The following is a 17,173-nucleotide window of genomic DNA, read 5'->3' as shown; positions in this document are numbered from 1 at the left end:
AGTAAATAATATTATTATAATATAAATAATAATGTGAATTTAATATGAGATTGCTGTTTCTGATAGTAAATACTTAATGAATAGGTTAGCGAGATTTAAAATAGTAAAGCAAATCATGGTGTACTTATGGCCTTTCCGCTTCATAAATCTTATTAGTCAGCCAATTATGAAACTGCCGTAAAACGTATGAGATCATGGTGGAATTACTTTGTTAATAGTGCGGAGCATTGTTTTTTCCAATCTTTCTCATTTTATTAATTTATGTGAAAAAATAAAATGAATCGGCAACTTACACATGGGTATAAATCAAACTTCATTCAAACTCAGTTTATTTCTAATGTAGTTATTTGTTATTAAAAGTATTTTTTCTGTTATATTTTCGTTTTTATTTTATTTTCTATAAAAATTGATAAAAAAATCAATCCCGAAAGTTTCGGGATTATGTTTATCAATCCCGGGATTCAATGGTATCGATAATAGCTCGGGATCCCGGGATTGGAATCCCTAGTCATAATAATACCATATCTCCGGACCGATGTCTTGGATATTAAGCCACTTCTTACTAAGTTCAGTAGACAAAAAGAAAATGTCTTCATGCCTACGCTTTTCCCTGTATTATAAGGTAAGGTAGGTATATTATATCATTATAAAATTGTATACCATACAATGTCAAAACATAGCTTGATAACGGAGGTTTTATCTTTAACTATTGTATTGAAACTAGATACTCGTAACTTCGTATTGCCTTCTTGGGAAATTGAATTTTCAATTTATTAGTTACATTGTATACGTCCTATAAATATTTTTTTCGATAATTTCTCAAACGGATATTTTCCAACTAATTTTCTTCAACATTTCCTTTTAGTTACTATCTTGAAAGTCGCTTCCTTTATTAAAGCATTTTCAATGCTCTTTCATTTTCAATGCTCTCACATGGTGTGGATTTCAATCCTGATTTTGGTTATAGAAATATTGAATTTTTGTATGCCCTCTGGATTAAAACTGTTTTTTTTTTTCAAAAATTATATGTTGATGTTTTTTTTGTATTTTTATTACAAATTAATTTACCTGTTCTTACTTTCTAAATGTCGTGTAATGGACGTGTTAAATTAATACTTTTTTATGTTGTCAATAATGTTTATTTAATAAAATATAAATAGGTTAATAAACTTAGCGCGGCGCGACCTTGTGCTTGCCCAATGCTTCAAACCTGAAGCGTGACAAGGTGACATGCATAAGTAACCGAAGCTCAATAGAAGAACAATACCTTTTAAAAAAAGTCATCAAAAAAATGATGTTACTTTTAATATTTCAATTTTTAGCAAACAACTGGTGCCCACCGTCGAAAAGAGGAAATCATTATAAAATTGCATACTATAAAATATTATCAAAATATATCCAGATAACCTGACGTTTCGGAACCTCTGCATGTTCCGATCTCAATGCATCAAAAATGCGGATGAGATCTCCTAATGCACATGTTTGTGTATCATCAATCACCGTTGATGATTACGTGTACCCATGTAATACGAGAAAGTAAAATTCATCAAAATGACGATGTAAACAAGTGTACAGCCGGCTGCATTAAAAATACATCAATTATTATTATTACGATTATTTGGTAACGCCAGCATCGTAATTTATTAATATTACAATGTAGTTAGTGCACGTGATGTCCACAGAAGTGGATGTGGCCGCGATGACCACGTGAACGACCTCACGCACCCCGCGGCCCACTGCTTGAGGTCACGGCTACAACGCCAAGGTCTCGAGGTCCGACGCCAGACATGCCTTTGGGATCAGCCACTGTCAAATTAGGGCTCGAGATTAGTTAAGTACTCATTGAAATATATGTATACAGAGATATTCAGAGAGTGTATTTGGCATCCAGGAATATTCGAAAATATATTATGCGTCTTCAGCGATCTTTGGCGTATGTCACATGTGTCAGTGCCGAAGACTCATTACTAGGCGATTATTTACAGCCTACCTTAACGGTTATTAAATAGTTTACCATTTTGACAAATGTCCCTTTGAGGCGGACGAAACCGGTCCTAATCTATTGATTAAAAGTGGAATAAGTACTACAAAAAAAATCGTTTTATTAAATAAAATCAACAATACAATGCAGTTCCACCATGAATTGACAGTTTTAACAAAATAAAAGAAATTTGTTTTGTGATGGCGTAGGGGGAATTAATTCTTAAATCATGTAAAGATGACTAAAAAACGTTACCCATTTACTTGAAAAAGAAAACATGCCAATGAATATATTATTATTATTACTAATAGAATAATAAACATAACAGTAAATGGACGCATTTTGAATTTTTATGACAAATTATGTTTTGTTCTGCACGCTTCGTTTGCACAATCTTCGCGTAGCATAGTCACGATCGTTTTAGATTTAGACCGTGCCCCAGCTGAAGTACCTATAGCCTTAATATTTACATGTATGTATGTTTATTTAAATTAGGCAGTAAAATCTCCCGGAATCAAAGAAATCTCACAACTATCGAAGCCTTTCCACATAATATTATATAGAATCTAAACAAACATGCCGATGACGGCACAAATAATATTCCAAATTATATGGGTATTTATAATGTCGCCATTTTTTGAGAAGCTTATGGCATATCGAAACAATGGAACGGTATTTTTGAAAACAACGTATACCTAGTCCTTTTTTACCACGTTTTTCTTAGCTCGTATTCTTGTTTGTCCGATGGTTGTTTATCCAGTACAAATCTTGCAATCGATTTTTAACTAACTTCCCGACTAGCTAGACATTTGAAACTTTTAGAATATATCAGAACACGATGCCAATGCATTCTTTTAATATTTTTAGCCATATTTAAGCAGAATTGAATTCATTTTCAGTTAATTCTGTTTTGTATGAAAAGTTATTTCGGAAGAAATCCGTAATCCAATCCACTATTATTGGTTGCTAAGGGGGTGGTTCTAGCAACTAAATTATTAAAATACACGCGATTTACTATGGAAATCAAAATGACATTTCAGTATTTTATATTTGTTTGTTTGTTGCAAAATAGCAAAAAAATGATTTGTTTTATGCTTGCGTTATTTGTCCTAAATTATTAATACATAGTGTCAAGTTTATATGATTCAACAGAAAATTTAAAAACGTGGTATATAAAAAGTTCTTTTTATCTTGTAATTATTACCATATATCTTAACAATACATTAAATTAACTGAACACAGGATAGCTTTTTAAAAGTGATAACCAAATTTCGTACCTACCATCTACCTTTTTAATTGAGAAATAATTAATAGATTATCAATGTTCGTAAATATAAGTTATGTATTTAAAAAAATGCTGGTTTCTACAAAATGTAAGAGAAAAGAAAGAATCCTTAGTAAATAACAATGTAAATTAAATCTTGGATTTAATTAAAAAAAAAAACGTATCGTTTGAATCATTCTTAAAATGCCGCATTACTAAACTTATGGGATGACCGAATATGTTATCCTTTATAGATTATTATTATATAAGATTAGAATATCAGTGTAATCAGTGTAATCACCAATAAACTTTGAGAAGCTGTCTCAAATAATGTTTAGATTCTTCGCCAGTATACAAAGTTATTTCTCGGTACTGCAACAGATACTTAGAAAAGTGATTGATCAAGCGATCTCAAACTGACACATCGATTAGAAAACATAAAAATCTATTACAATAATTACCTACCGACCCGTTCTAGATGTCCGCAATGATGGATCGTAGGAAAATCAAACAGAGAGAAATTTCACAACCCATTGCTAACAACAACTAACAAAACTTAGTAAAATATCAAATAAAACCTACTATTTATATAATTTTCACAATGTAGAATATAACTATGATAAAACGTCCCAAAAATATATATTATGTCATACTGAATAAAAGTATTGATGCAAGTATTGAATCGGAATAATTAATTGTCCACGAGGTATTTTTTATTGTAGGTATTGTTATCCTATTAATTGCACCTCGCGCATGATTCTAAATAAGAAAAAATAAATTGTTTATAATAAATAAGTATCGTTCGAGGATACGACGACAAATACACAGCATTTTATTATCGTTATCTTCTGGACTCGCGATTGTATATCTATGAACGAAGAGCTCATGACCCTTGGTCATGGGTCTAAAGAGTAAAATATAAAAAGGGGGTTATAAAATCCCCTTTCCATCGCGGAAATTATGACCGGCGTATATAGGTTTTCTATGCTTGATTGTAACTATTTGTCTACCATAGACTAGGTACCATGTATCATACATTGCAGAAGAGGAATATTGTAAATCTAGTTCGAAAAGACAAATACGCCATAGTGAAAGAAATATGACAATTGCTATTTTTAGGACATTTAATTTACTACAAAGAAAATACATAATATGTAATATGTTTGTGTTGACTGTTTGCTGAAAGTTGCATAAGCATTATATAAGTTATTTATTTTAGATGGTAAAAAAATATCGTAAAAATATAGCATCGATTATGTATATTTTATAATTATGGTATCAAATAGAGAGACTTGTACTATAATACATATTTTATTCAAAATAGCGGTAAAAAACGACCGTATTGCCATAAAATGTTATTTTTACTCCTTGAATTTGACACAGTTGCACAGGTGCCAAGCTATCGTGTTAATATCGAGCGTGCGTAAAACGTAAACACGGAAATAATCCAAAGTTTTTTCATTCGACTTTGAATACAATTAACGAATATTACCAACGTTTCCTCTACCGTTGTGATGAACAAGTCACACAAGAGAATAGATCATTATTGCGACGGAAAAACTAAAAAGAGAGAATTATTTTAATCATCTTTTAATAAGACATTTTAACGTAGAAAAGAGATTAAGTAATAATTCGATCATATTGATCCTGCGAAAGATACATAATTATTTCCCCCTTTTTCGAAAATGTTTTATCTACCCCGGCAGGTGGCTTAGGACGATAAGAAGTTAATCCCAAATCGGCACGTGGAGATTTCTCACGCAAGCGAGATAGAAAAGTAAGTTCAAGTGAGTAACTAAGCATCGTATTAATGGTGAATTTGGAAATATAACAGATATTGTGATTATTGATTAGGATATTATTTTATTTTGATAAATGAATACTGTGATGAAATCTGACGCATACTTTTAAAGTCATCTGATAACCCTGATTGACTACCTACGTATCGTAAAACATTATTTCATAACCAGATATAACAAAAAAAATCAAATAGAAAAAACGAGTAGTGGCAACAAAGATCACTTGGCAGAAGTTCAGCGAATATCAGCTGCTATTTAAATCTGTCTAATCTAATCTGAGATTTGAATCGACTTGCCAAAAATATGACACCACAAACATCAGTCAGCCGACAGTCTCCAACAACGGTGGACCAGAAAGAATAAATCTAATATTGCTGTTCTGCCACGTGCCGGCCAGTACAGCTGTCAGTGTTGATCCGTTAAGTTGTCAGACCAGATTACAAGGTATTACGAGATAACAGAACCGAGTACAATCTTATTTCTTGAGCTACAAATTAATGAACCACAGGCACAAAGCACGATCAAAATCTGTAGTGCTTTTCGGAAACACTTAAAACACAATTTGCATTTTCAATTAGAAGTTTGTGCGCAAAGTTATTTGAAGATAAACGTAAACTGGTTCAAGTAACTTAACATAACTTTAACTGAGATCTGCTGCCATTTTCTATACCGTCAAAGATTACGACTACTCTAACAAGATCGTGGAAGAAAACATATACTTAAAAGAAGAAAGATATATGAATTATTTACCAACTGACTGTGAAACTTGTTGAAGAATAACATTTAAATTACTATAATATATATTACGTATTTTTTTCTATCTTTAAAATTTATAATTAAAAAAGACGATGGAAGAGGCACGATTGAAAGCTATTAAGGCTGCAAAGGAATTGAAAGAAGCGACAGAGATACTATCGAAAGCAGTGAAGAGTCAAGCGGAGTCAACGAGCGAAATTCTGAAAGAGAAAACTAAAGAAACAATGCAAACCGTCGAAAATTTATCTCTAAGTGCAAAGACAAAAATAGATGAAGCCAAGTTTATGGTGGCAGGAGGATCAGAAGACATAGCTAAGATAGCAAAAGATAAATTAGATTCTGCAGCTGAAATATCGAAAGAAAAAGTGGATGCGTTAAAAAATATATCCGCACAAAAAGCTAAAGAACTTTCTGAAATGGCGAAGGAATCAGCTGCAAATTTAGAACAAACCATTAAAGAAAAGTCAAGTGAAGCAGTAAACTTAGCGGAAAAAGCAAGCCTTTCAGCCCAAGATTATGCTAAAATAGCTGTTGAAAAGTCTATGGAGGCAGCGATTATTGCTAAAGCCCAAGCTGGTAAGATTTCAGAAGTCTTGAAAGAGACAGCTGAAATAACTATTGCACAGGCAAAAGTGACAGCTGACGAAGCTGCCATAAAAGCGAAAGCAGCTGTAATTTTCGCAGCAGAATTAGCCAAAGATGCATCGGAAAAGGCAAAGACAACAGTAGAAAATGTTCAACAGACGATTAGAGAAACATCCATAGACGGGGCACAATTTGCAAAAACCAGTTCAGAAAAGGCATCAAATTTAGCAGTAGACGCTGCAAGAATCGCTACAGACATAACCGAAAAAGCAACTAAGATGGCCACAGATGCTGCTCAATCCATTTCTCAGTCACTACAAGACAAAGACGGAAGTGTGGTCAAATCCAAAACAGAAGTAGTTAACCTGTGCAGTGATGTTATGAAAAATGTTTTTGAAAAACCTAAACAGGGCACCAAAGACGATCCTTTAGTAGTTCTTTTGGCTGGTTCTGAAGATAGGTTAGGAGTGTCGAAAGAATTCGCGGAGGTTGCCGACCAGAGGTTTGGAAATGCCTGCAAGACTGTGTGTGAAGACCCTTCGGCGGTGGCGTCCGGGTCCACTTTGAAGAGATGCCAGGAAACCTGCAGCATTGTTAATCTGATGAGGGAAGAGGTGTTGAAGATGACGAAAGATCCGAAGCCGAAAAGTTGAATAGGACACTGTCTTAACAATAATTATAAGTAGTTGAATTGTGAATATAATATATGAACTTTTTGTGTAGATATTTAATGTGATATTAGACATAGGTGTTTTTAGATTTACTAGAGACCATAATATTATTATGTTCGTGTTTTTTTTTTTAATCAAACTTGAATGTAAGTACATGTATAAGTTTTACCATATTCTGTTTATTTTTGCAAACACGTGATAGAAAAAATATCTCACTTAAACGTAAATACAAATAAATAATTTTACGAATAAGTATATTACTTTAGTAGCTTGCTAAAAAAACGATAGAAATATAGGCTACGCCGGCTCTCACATCTAAACTCGCCTCGACTGCCGCACAGCCATAAATCAAACCTTTTAGGAATACCACGCACATCTACCTAGCGACAGTACGCGGAGTTCTCTGGTCCAGCGTAACCTATCGAAATGTATATATATTGGATGCGGCGACCGGCGAGCCGGTATCGGAATGACCAATTCGTAGGTTTGCGTATGCGTTCTGGCGTCTTCGACTCGCAGCCCGAGACGCATGCGATTTGTTACTAGCAGCACTAGATATTTTTTTCAAACTAAAAAGTCGCTTTCGACCAATGTGCGGAGCTCCATTTGGCAACGTGTGTTTTGCGAATAGTATTCGACACGTTGCATATGGTCGAGTTTTGATGTGCGAGCCGGCTAACTGTAAAATACGGAGCTGGAAAGCCAACATGGTGACAGTGTTAATAATACACACAGGAGAGTAAAATGAAACAATAATTTTATTGGTTTCGCATACCTACTTACACATTTTTGAAAAACCAAAAAAATAATAAGATTAAGTCACTCATTTTTAGTAAAATATCCGTAACGCTCTGATCGACAAGTACTGAAGAAATGCAATCATACAATGGTACACAAGGGGTAGTAAACGGTCATACGGGTACTCAACACACTCGGCATATTAAATTTATGTGACTCACCTTGACTTCATCCAGTAGATGATAATATTTTTTTTATTTTTATTTTTTTTCCGACCATGTCCGATCCTAATAAGATCATATGGGCCTCCGTGGAGTGGAGGTTTGTATTAACAGATTTTGTTTTTACGAGAAATGGATGTCAGCCACTTGCTCAACCTATTAGGTCCATACTCTGATTCATACACATTGTGAACCATCTAGTTCTTTTTAGGCCGGGAATGCCCTAGGAGAAAATACCCAGGACTAAGGTTGCTACGCTCAAAGTGAGCTCTGACTGAGTTTAAAGTTACTTTCTAATGCAAAGTGCTGGGGAGAGAAGAGCACAGGGAAATTATAAAAATAAAAATGATTCTAGTGTATAATTATAATATAACAAAAATAATGAAGCTAATCATACGGACAGTAAAAATTATGTGAAGAGATCTTCACGCCCTCAGTAAGACGCCGATTCATATCATTCATACACTACACAAATTGAAAAACCATATGTGTAATTACCAGACCCAGGATTCGAACCTGGGACCCACGACGCTATAGTTCGACGCTTAAGTCGCGCGGCCATCGTGGTAAAAATATTTTTCAATAAGACCAGGCAGCTGTTAACACCATCAAACGCACAATAGAGAATTTAAAAAATATATTATGTTATCTATCCGCCCAACCCACCACTGGTGGCGTCTAATTTTCGATAGTTTAAAATACATAACAAATACGAATTTCATTAAATAATAATGCTAATTAACGAACGAACAGCCTCGCCTCCACCGTCGCCGTATGACGCCCATTTCTTTATCGCGTTCAAAAATGAGAGCGGGTCACAGTCCTGCGGGACCGGACCTAATTATTCTCATAATATAATTGGACATACGATTCACATCAAACACCGCGACAACAAAGGAATAATAAAGCCCCTTATTTATGAAATCAAAAGCATAAATCCAGAAACACAAAATAATAATATCTAAAATTCAAAACGATAACGATAACAATACATACATGCTCAGTTAGTATCTACTGCTTAAAATATAATTGTTTTGCTTTGAGCGCTAATTAAAAATGAACGAAAAAAATGAATGTTAATTAACTCTATGTATAGCAGGTGCATACCAGTAACGAGCAATGCGATAATCCCATCCAATAATCCTTCTGAAAAAAAAATGAGAAGAAATCATTAGCAAGTAGGCACACGAGTGTTTAAAATCAACACGACGATAAGGAGTAGTCAATATCCAATCTAGTCTAGTAGCTCTTCAAAACCCCTCGTCCATACATCAACTAGTAAGATATATCCTAATCATTACCCCCACATCCTTAAACGGCCCCCCAGGCTGGAATCATTGGCGGGCCCCCGTACCTATCGCTAATGTTAAAAGCAATGTGACACTATACAAGCACTTTCTAAATGGTGTTCTAGTTGAAATTATTTAGCGATTTTTGTATTTTTGAAAACACCTACTTGAATTATGAAGTTGTCGAGTATAGAATTGACACACAATAATCAAAAATTATATCGCAGTCACATATTTAAAAATATTCTCGAAGTAAAATAGCGCCGCAGGCGACTTTTTTTACTATTTGAGTGAATTTTTAATGTGCGTTTATTTCACTTATCTGGTCGACCCATCACGCCGGGCCCCTCCTAAGCACGGGCTTCCAGGCTAGAGCCCTGTCAGCCCCCCCCCCTTGTGGGGGCCATGTTCACAATCACACCTATAAATGATTGGGACAAACTCCAGATTTTTCTGGTTAAGAAGTCTTACAAACATTAATTTTTTTACAAACACGCTAAATAAGTCACAACAGCCAAAAACCCATCAACCTAATTTACACTCAACGAAGACAAAACAGAGCTATGGAACAGCAGATACACAACGTGTGCCACAGGATCAATAACAAGGCAATGTATTCCAAACATAAACAACGCCACCATTATTGTCAAGGACATAAAAATATCACACGAACCCACACAGATGCCAACAGGTCACGGAGCATTGGGAGCCTATCTAAAAATATTGCTGCTATCCATGTGACGGCAACACCTCTGAAACAATATGACATGTCATTAACGATTGCACAATAGTAGAAAAAGAGCGACGATCTGTCGGAGCACTGTGCAGACAACACATTTACGAAATTGACCACTTGACCACCTCACGAAATAATAAAATAACATACGAACAGTTTACAAAATATCGATAGAATTGACCATTCAACAAAATAGAGGAACATAACAATGACACGGTACCTACTCACTACAGACTAATCGAAAAATCGCTAAACATTATGTTCACCTAACCAATCAATACTATTTTTCTTAATCAACAATAAACTCTCAAGAATGCAACATAATAATAGTAATAACAGAACCACCCTGTACCAAAATACAAGGGTATGTTCATAATATATTTTTAGAAGGTGTCAATTATGGTGGTTCATAATTACCGCATTATTTAACCATAAGAGATTAACTAGATTAAAATTAGTTAACTATGGTCCCTTACGCACTGTGGACTGGTTTCCGGCAAACATGGTTACCAGCAACCAGAAAGTATGACTGCTCGCCGCAACCTCGTGCGTAAATTCTGATTTCCTTTCTTATGCATCGTGGTTGCTGTTTACTTGGTTGCCTTGCCGGAGACTGGTCGACAGTGCGAAAGGGGATTTAACACATTTTGATTAAATAAAATACGGAGCCTACTTACCGCGCAACCACATATTTTTAATGTTAATAAACGTGAAACAAAACAATGTTTACCATTCGTGAAAACATTTGCAAGAAGTGTTTAAAAACATCACTTTTCATCAAAATTTAAGAGTAGTTGTCGATCTCCTAGAAATCGTTTCACGACCCATGTGTTGGGAACAACGGTCTAAACTAAATAGGCAATCGGAAAAATGCAAACAAGTGGTTGTGTACGTATGCTCTGTGCCTGAAAGCAAGTGACTATCATGAAACCAAATTCTATTTGGTATTAGCGTGTATGTATTTATTTATACTTATTATATAGAAGTATCAAATTCAAATTAATACTAATAATTTATTATCTACAGTCTACACTGATTCGAACGGTATGGATTCCGCCTGATTACCCTCCCCCATTCGTTTAAAGTCATTGACAGAGAATGTTATGATGAATTGATGCTGTACCGGACACCGGTGTATCTCTAGCGAGAACTATTTCTGATGTGTGTTGATGACTATGGTTTTGTTGCTGTGTTGTCTTCTACGGCCTTTCACCGTACGAGTAAAAGAATGAAAAAGAAAAACGGTTACAAATTGCAGATAATCTTTCCAATTTGCCTCTTCCTCTCAAGCATCATTTTAAGTAGGTACAATACCGCTAACATCATGTTTATCAATATTGAACTGTCATTGTCAACATTCCATTATAATGCTATTGATTTTTTTATATTGACAAATTTTTCGATAAACCCGCCATCACAAAAAATCTTTCTAGTGTAGGTATCAATTTTATTCACCCATCCCCCAATAACCACTCCGTACCTATTTGAATCTTACACAATTTAATCAATTAAGATGACAGGTTACTACACCGTTGTCGTACAAGAGCATGGCAGATGAGTTTCAAGAATAATATACCACGCAGAAAATATTATTAATGATGCAAAAAGTTACTAAAATGAGATACGCACTGCCAAGGCGTGTGCACACAGAGAAAATGTTGACAACATTATAAAACATTATGGTAATTATCATACTTTATAATTTATATCACCATACAAACCTTTTAATGGGTTGTTGCAGTATAGATCTACCATCATAAACTGGCATTTCAGCGAGGGCGCTAGTATGACATTGAGAATATTACCATAACTAACAAAAAAATGGTAATTTATAATTTTTTATTGGTAGTAGATTTCTGTACAAATATTATGCAATCCATAATTCGAGAAACATGTTGTAAAATTAAATGGCATTTGTAACAAATTTATCCTCGATAGACAATTTTAGTTTCAAATTCGACCGGCTGCCAACTTACGATGGTAGATCTTTAACAACTGCTTTGGTTGTTTATTTTCCGATATTCAATCGTCCAGTTGAGCCGAGTTGACGTTTAATGATGTTGTCAACTTGTTTGTGTACATTATTTTAGACTTGACATTTGAAATGGCAAGTATATAGATGATAAATTAAAGATTATTATCAATAATCTGCAAAAATGATTCTAGCGCTGATAATATTATGTGATGCAGGATGTAAAAGCCGTGGAACAACAAAAGCGGCCAAATCCTGCAAGCGGTCGATCACCGCGCGCAAAAAAGATGTTCTCCACAATACATTTTATTATTCGTCTGAAATCGACACATGATGGGAGGTGAAAAAAATAACATGTGATATCGAACAAATCGGAATGCTCGATGAAGCGCAAACGATGAGACAAAAACAGATTTCTGAACGAAGGTCAGAAAGGACAATGCGGCAGACAGACCGATACACGCATGGACACAGCCGAATGTTTAACTAGGTAGGTCCACTGTGATAACTGATAATATTGTTAACATATTATTCATAATGTATTATGCCAAATCCAAACCGAGATACATAGGTATAGGGCAGGGGTCACGAACCTTTTCCTGTCGGAAGGTCGCATTCATTTATCTTAAATCAAATAAGGCCGCATTCAATATACATACATAAAAATGCATGTACAGTCATCCCTCAATTTACGCAGTAAAAAAATTCCAAAGGATTTTTTTAAGAAAAAATTGCGTTTTTTTTTCTTGATCACGTAAAAGTGAACCGCGTAAATCGAGGGATGGTACATTATTTTGTAAATGAAGGAAAACAATGAAATTTATTAAATCAATTTATTTACGGGTTTACCATTTAAAATGTATACATACATTATAATATACATATTATATTTACACGGATATAGTAAACATTTAAAATTAATGAGAACTATTTATTAATTTGACAGTATTGACTGGGTTGTGTCTGCTATTTCTTGGAAAGCATTGGAATATTTGGAATATTTGCAGCGTAGAAGTCCGCAGTTTCAGTTGATCCTCTAAATGGGTATTTGTCAATTGTTGTGATCTTAATCGTATCTTGATTAGGGTTAGATAAGTGAATGTAAATTCACAGTTATATGTGGTTGAAAAGCATGAAAGCATTTTACAAGCATATGAAAATTTACTTTCAATAACTCACATCGCAGATTCTTTTCTTCATAAAGTCCAACTATCTTTTCTAGCAGAGAACATTTTGGCTAACACCTGTGACCTATCCCTGTGATAGCCAACGCACTTTAGAATGATATGGCAAATCCACACTGAATATCTCATCGTTCGTTACGAAATTGCCGATGCCGTGTTGCATTTGCACAAATATAAAAATAAAAGGATTAATTTTGTAAAATTTGGATTCAGTCAAAAGGCCGCACTTGAGACCCTAAAAGGCAGCAGGTTCGTCACCCCTGGTATAGGGGTACAAAAATAATAATGAGGTTCTTTGTGACAACGCGAACAAAAGAAGGTTAAGGTGACGCATCAGTGAAACGCCAAATAATTTTCAACTGTACGCGCGACGAAATTTTGGACTCGCTGCCATTCAGTGAGAGAATGTTGACCCAGGAACACGTCACTTTGCTGCGTGATGGCGACGGGTCAATTAATTCTAAAATCGTGTAAAGATGACTAAAAACGTTACCCATTTACTTTAAAAAGAAAACATGTCAATGAATATATTATTATTGTTACTAATAGAACAATAAACAGAACATAAAATGGACGTATGTTGGATTTATATGACAAATAATATTTCGTTTGACAGGCGTCATTTTCACCCGCCACCCGCAATCCGCGCATCGCCTAGCAACGATCTTTTTAGACCGTACCTCAACTAATGCATGGCCTTAAATGTAAAGATAATGGCGCAGGTCCAAAGTACTAAATAGTCTAATTACGAATGATTTTAGACAGTTTTATTCCATTTCATATTAATTGGACGTTGTATAGGTATCATTTTATTATTGACAGCAAATAATGATCTTTCATTTCATCATTTGAAAAGTCAAAATTTAGTTTATTAATTAATAATAATATAATAATGTAAGTTAATTTTATATAATAATAATAATGTAAATTAATTTTAGTAATTTATTAATAAAGTAAATTTTTACAGCTACAACGAGCTAGATCACTGGAGAAAAATACTACTTCTGACAATGTAATTACTAATTATGTTGTATCTCATTCAACACCAGGTGTCTTCTTACGGATCAGGTAATATACTGTTATTGTTATTCAAATGACAAGAATTTTAATAAATTCTATTCTCGATAATAGGATCATAGTCCTGCCGGTCATATCGGTCACCCCGTTCCACGGCTTCGTTAGCAAATTTTTCCGATTCGTTTCGATTATCGTTTGCAAATAATTTATGTACATCGTTCGTACGTGACGGACTAATAACATTTCAGCTAGGCAAAAGCGGTGCCCAACTAAACTGAGAACAGAATATTCTTCTAGTCTGAATAGGTAAATATTAAATTCTATGCCTAAGTACGATATGGGCCTTCGTGAACAGGAGGTTATATTACCACGTTTTTTTATTAGCTCGTATTCTTGTTTGTCCGGTACAGATTTTTTCTTGTTTGTCCTGTCTTGTTTTAACTAACTTCCCGACTAGCTAGACATTTGAAACTTTTAGAATATATCAGAACACAACGACAATGCATTATTTTACGTTTGGCCATCTTTAAGCAGAATTGAATACATTTTCAGTTAATTCTGTTTTGTATGTTTCGGAAAAAATTCGTTAAAACTAATATTTACTACTCACTATTATTGGTTGCCAAGTAGGTCCTAGCAACTAAATTATTAATATATACGTGCGCTACTATGGAAATCAATATGAAATGTCAAAATGACATTTCTGTATTCTATAATATTTATTCAGTAATTCTATCCATATATATATATACATATATAAGTACAATAAAAAGTTTTTATTAATACATAGAATTGTCAAGTTTATATGATTCAACAGAAAATTTAAAAACGTGGTAAGTATATAAAAAAGTTCTTTTTATCTTGTAATTATTTTTATAAATGAATGTTAGCCATTTGCCTGAACATCTTCATTCTACTTCGTTGGCCATGACCGCCCCTCAGTTGGAGCCAGGCTACTTGCATCTTCTTAGGCATAGTTCCGCCGTATACATTCTGTTGATAGTATTTATTGGCCATCCAGAACGCCGAAATTCGGCTTGCTTGAAGAATAGGCAAACCATGTTGAAATTCTCTTGACGCACCACGTGGCCGAGGTAAAAAGTCACCACTTCTCTATATGTGTTGGGAGGCTGCTTGGTTCACGATCTTATCTCCTCATCACCCTTAAGTCATAACAGCATACACCCAGTATTCGCCGCAAACATCTGATTTCGAGTAAGGTGCCATGATTCACTACTGTAAAGCAGCACCGTCAGAATACAACCGAAGAATTGGCGGCATCTAGTTATAACGAGTACAGTCGTGAGTCCTAGACACTCCGCATCTCGAGTTGAATGTTGATCCAGTCTTTCCCAGCTCTTTCTCCGTTCTAGCATTGAGAGCTCTTTACATAGTCCCATCTTTCGTGATGTGCACCCCCAGTCGCTAACCAGGGGGAAATCTGAAGTAGGATGCCGAAAGGCGAAACCCGGGTCACAAAAAACGACTCAAATAGAATAGTACAAAATTTAATTGATTAGAATATAATATTTATGTGATTTTCTCAAAGTCTGGGTGTATGTAATTGTTTCACTATCTATATTACTGTCATTGGCCCTCATGACCTGTTGTAGTGTTAAAATAATAATATATATTTTAATACAAAATAGACATAAAGCACAAATTAAGACTATCGCATAAACTGTTTGATAATTAATATTCAGTGTTCAGAAGGATTTAATGTTAAAAATATATAAGTATATATCTTGATTATTTAAACCATGTTCGATCCTAAGGAGATCAAAGTGGAAGTTGCATTTAACAGATTTTGTTTTCACGAAAAATGGACGTATTAGGTCCACACTCCAAGGTCCAAACACAAATTGAAAAACAACACGTGAATTTGCCAGACCCGGGACCCACGACATCATAAGCTTAACGCGTAACCGCTCTGTCATCATATGTGTTAAATTTCATATAGTAAAAATAGTTTTGTAGATTTTTTCAAGTAAAAATCTTTAAAGCGTCCAGTAAGAAAAAAATATGGCAATGTATTAATATTCGATATGAGGTTCTTTACTTCTCCTCTATTAATTCCAAGCCGAGCCACGTGAAAATTACTGAACCTTTTTGCTCAGGCCAATACCTACGATAGGTATTCTGCCCTCAAATTTGGATACCTAAATTGATTCTGACCTTTTAATACTGTTCTAGGTTCCAAAATTAAATTGCACGTTTAGACATACAGAATATATTATAGCAAAAACTCGGCCACTCGGTCAGAAGTTACTCTGGCAAATAAATTCTACAACGCTTTATAGAGACACTTAATTCGTTCAAAGAAAACTAAAATAAATCTATACAAAACCTACATTAGAACCATATTGATAATATGTAAGTGCTGATTCCTATCAAAAAAATGTGAGAAAATTAGTTGAAAGGAAGATATTAAGAAGGCACATCGTGAATGAGGTACACCCACAAACTATATGTATTGTGCAGTGATGATTCCTGTGATACACGTGAATGTAGGAAGACTCTATCGGGCAGACCATGTCACACGTCATCAAATCATCCAAAAGGCTCTACTTCAATAAAACACTACGGAAAAGATGGGCAAGCCTAGAAGGTACGTTTCTGGATACGACCAAGGCCCGTTTCAGACGGGACACCGGTGTCGCGCTCGATATGATATAGGAGACCTTTGTATTATGTTTATGAACGCCCCAGAGCTAATGTCAACGCATAATTTGGCGTTATAAATTAGAAAATAAAACTGGCTGCGGTAATAAAAACAAGTGTATCGGCGGCTTGAGAATGTAGCGGCCGACGGAAAACTGTACCGGACATGCGTTGACTCATTAGCTCTGGGCGTTAATAATACAAAGTCCCCTTTATTCGAATACAAAGGCCTCCTTATTATATATGAGCGCGACACCGGTGTCCCGTCTGAAACGGGCCCAAGACTCACGCTGGGTTGT

At 34.8% G+C, this 17,173-nt stretch overlaps 2 protein-coding genes across 3 annotated transcripts in view; one reads left to right on the top strand and one right to left on the bottom strand.

The window, feature by feature from the left end:
* The window catches only part of LOC147071672 (beta-1,4-glucuronyltransferase 1), a 228,342-nt gene that overhangs the window by 100,266 nt on the left and 110,903 nt on the right, over positions 1 to 17,173 (bottom strand). Inside the window, exon 3 of one of the 2 annotated variants that reach the window (XM_085946489.1) lies at positions 9,123 to 9,161. The exons of the other annotated variant lie outside the window; for it this stretch is intronic. The gene's annotated coding sequence lies outside the window, so the exon portion shown is untranslated. The remainder of the gene's footprint in view (positions 1 to 9,122; positions 9,162 to 17,173) is intronic. 2 annotated transcript variants of the gene reach the window in all.
* On the top strand, positions 5,396 to 7,297 carry LOC147071674 (uncharacterized). The gene has a single exon (XM_085947210.1). It carries the CDS (start codon positions 5,893 to 5,895, stop codon positions 7,036 to 7,038), a length of 1,146 nt encoding a protein of 381 aa, XP_085803336.1. The 5' UTR covers positions 5,396 to 5,892; the 3' UTR covers positions 7,039 to 7,297.

The sequence above is a fragment of the Rhyacophila brunnea genome, unplaced genomic scaffold (genome assembly GCF_057557595.1).
Source record: "Rhyacophila brunnea isolate RB1 unplaced genomic scaffold, BYU_Rbru_1.0 scaffold_2, whole genome shotgun sequence".
Classification (NCBI taxonomy): Eukaryota; Metazoa; Arthropoda; class Insecta; order Trichoptera; family Rhyacophilidae; genus Rhyacophila; species Rhyacophila brunnea.
The sequence above is the reverse complement of the archived record's forward strand: the minus strand, read 5'-3'. Positions and strand labels throughout refer to the sequence as shown.

What these genes read in the sequence shown, in the direction of transcription:
- LOC147071674 (XM_085947210.1), top strand. Translation starts at nt 5,893, where the DNA reads ATGGAAGAGGCACGATTGAAAGCTATTAAGGCTGCAAAGGAATTGAAA.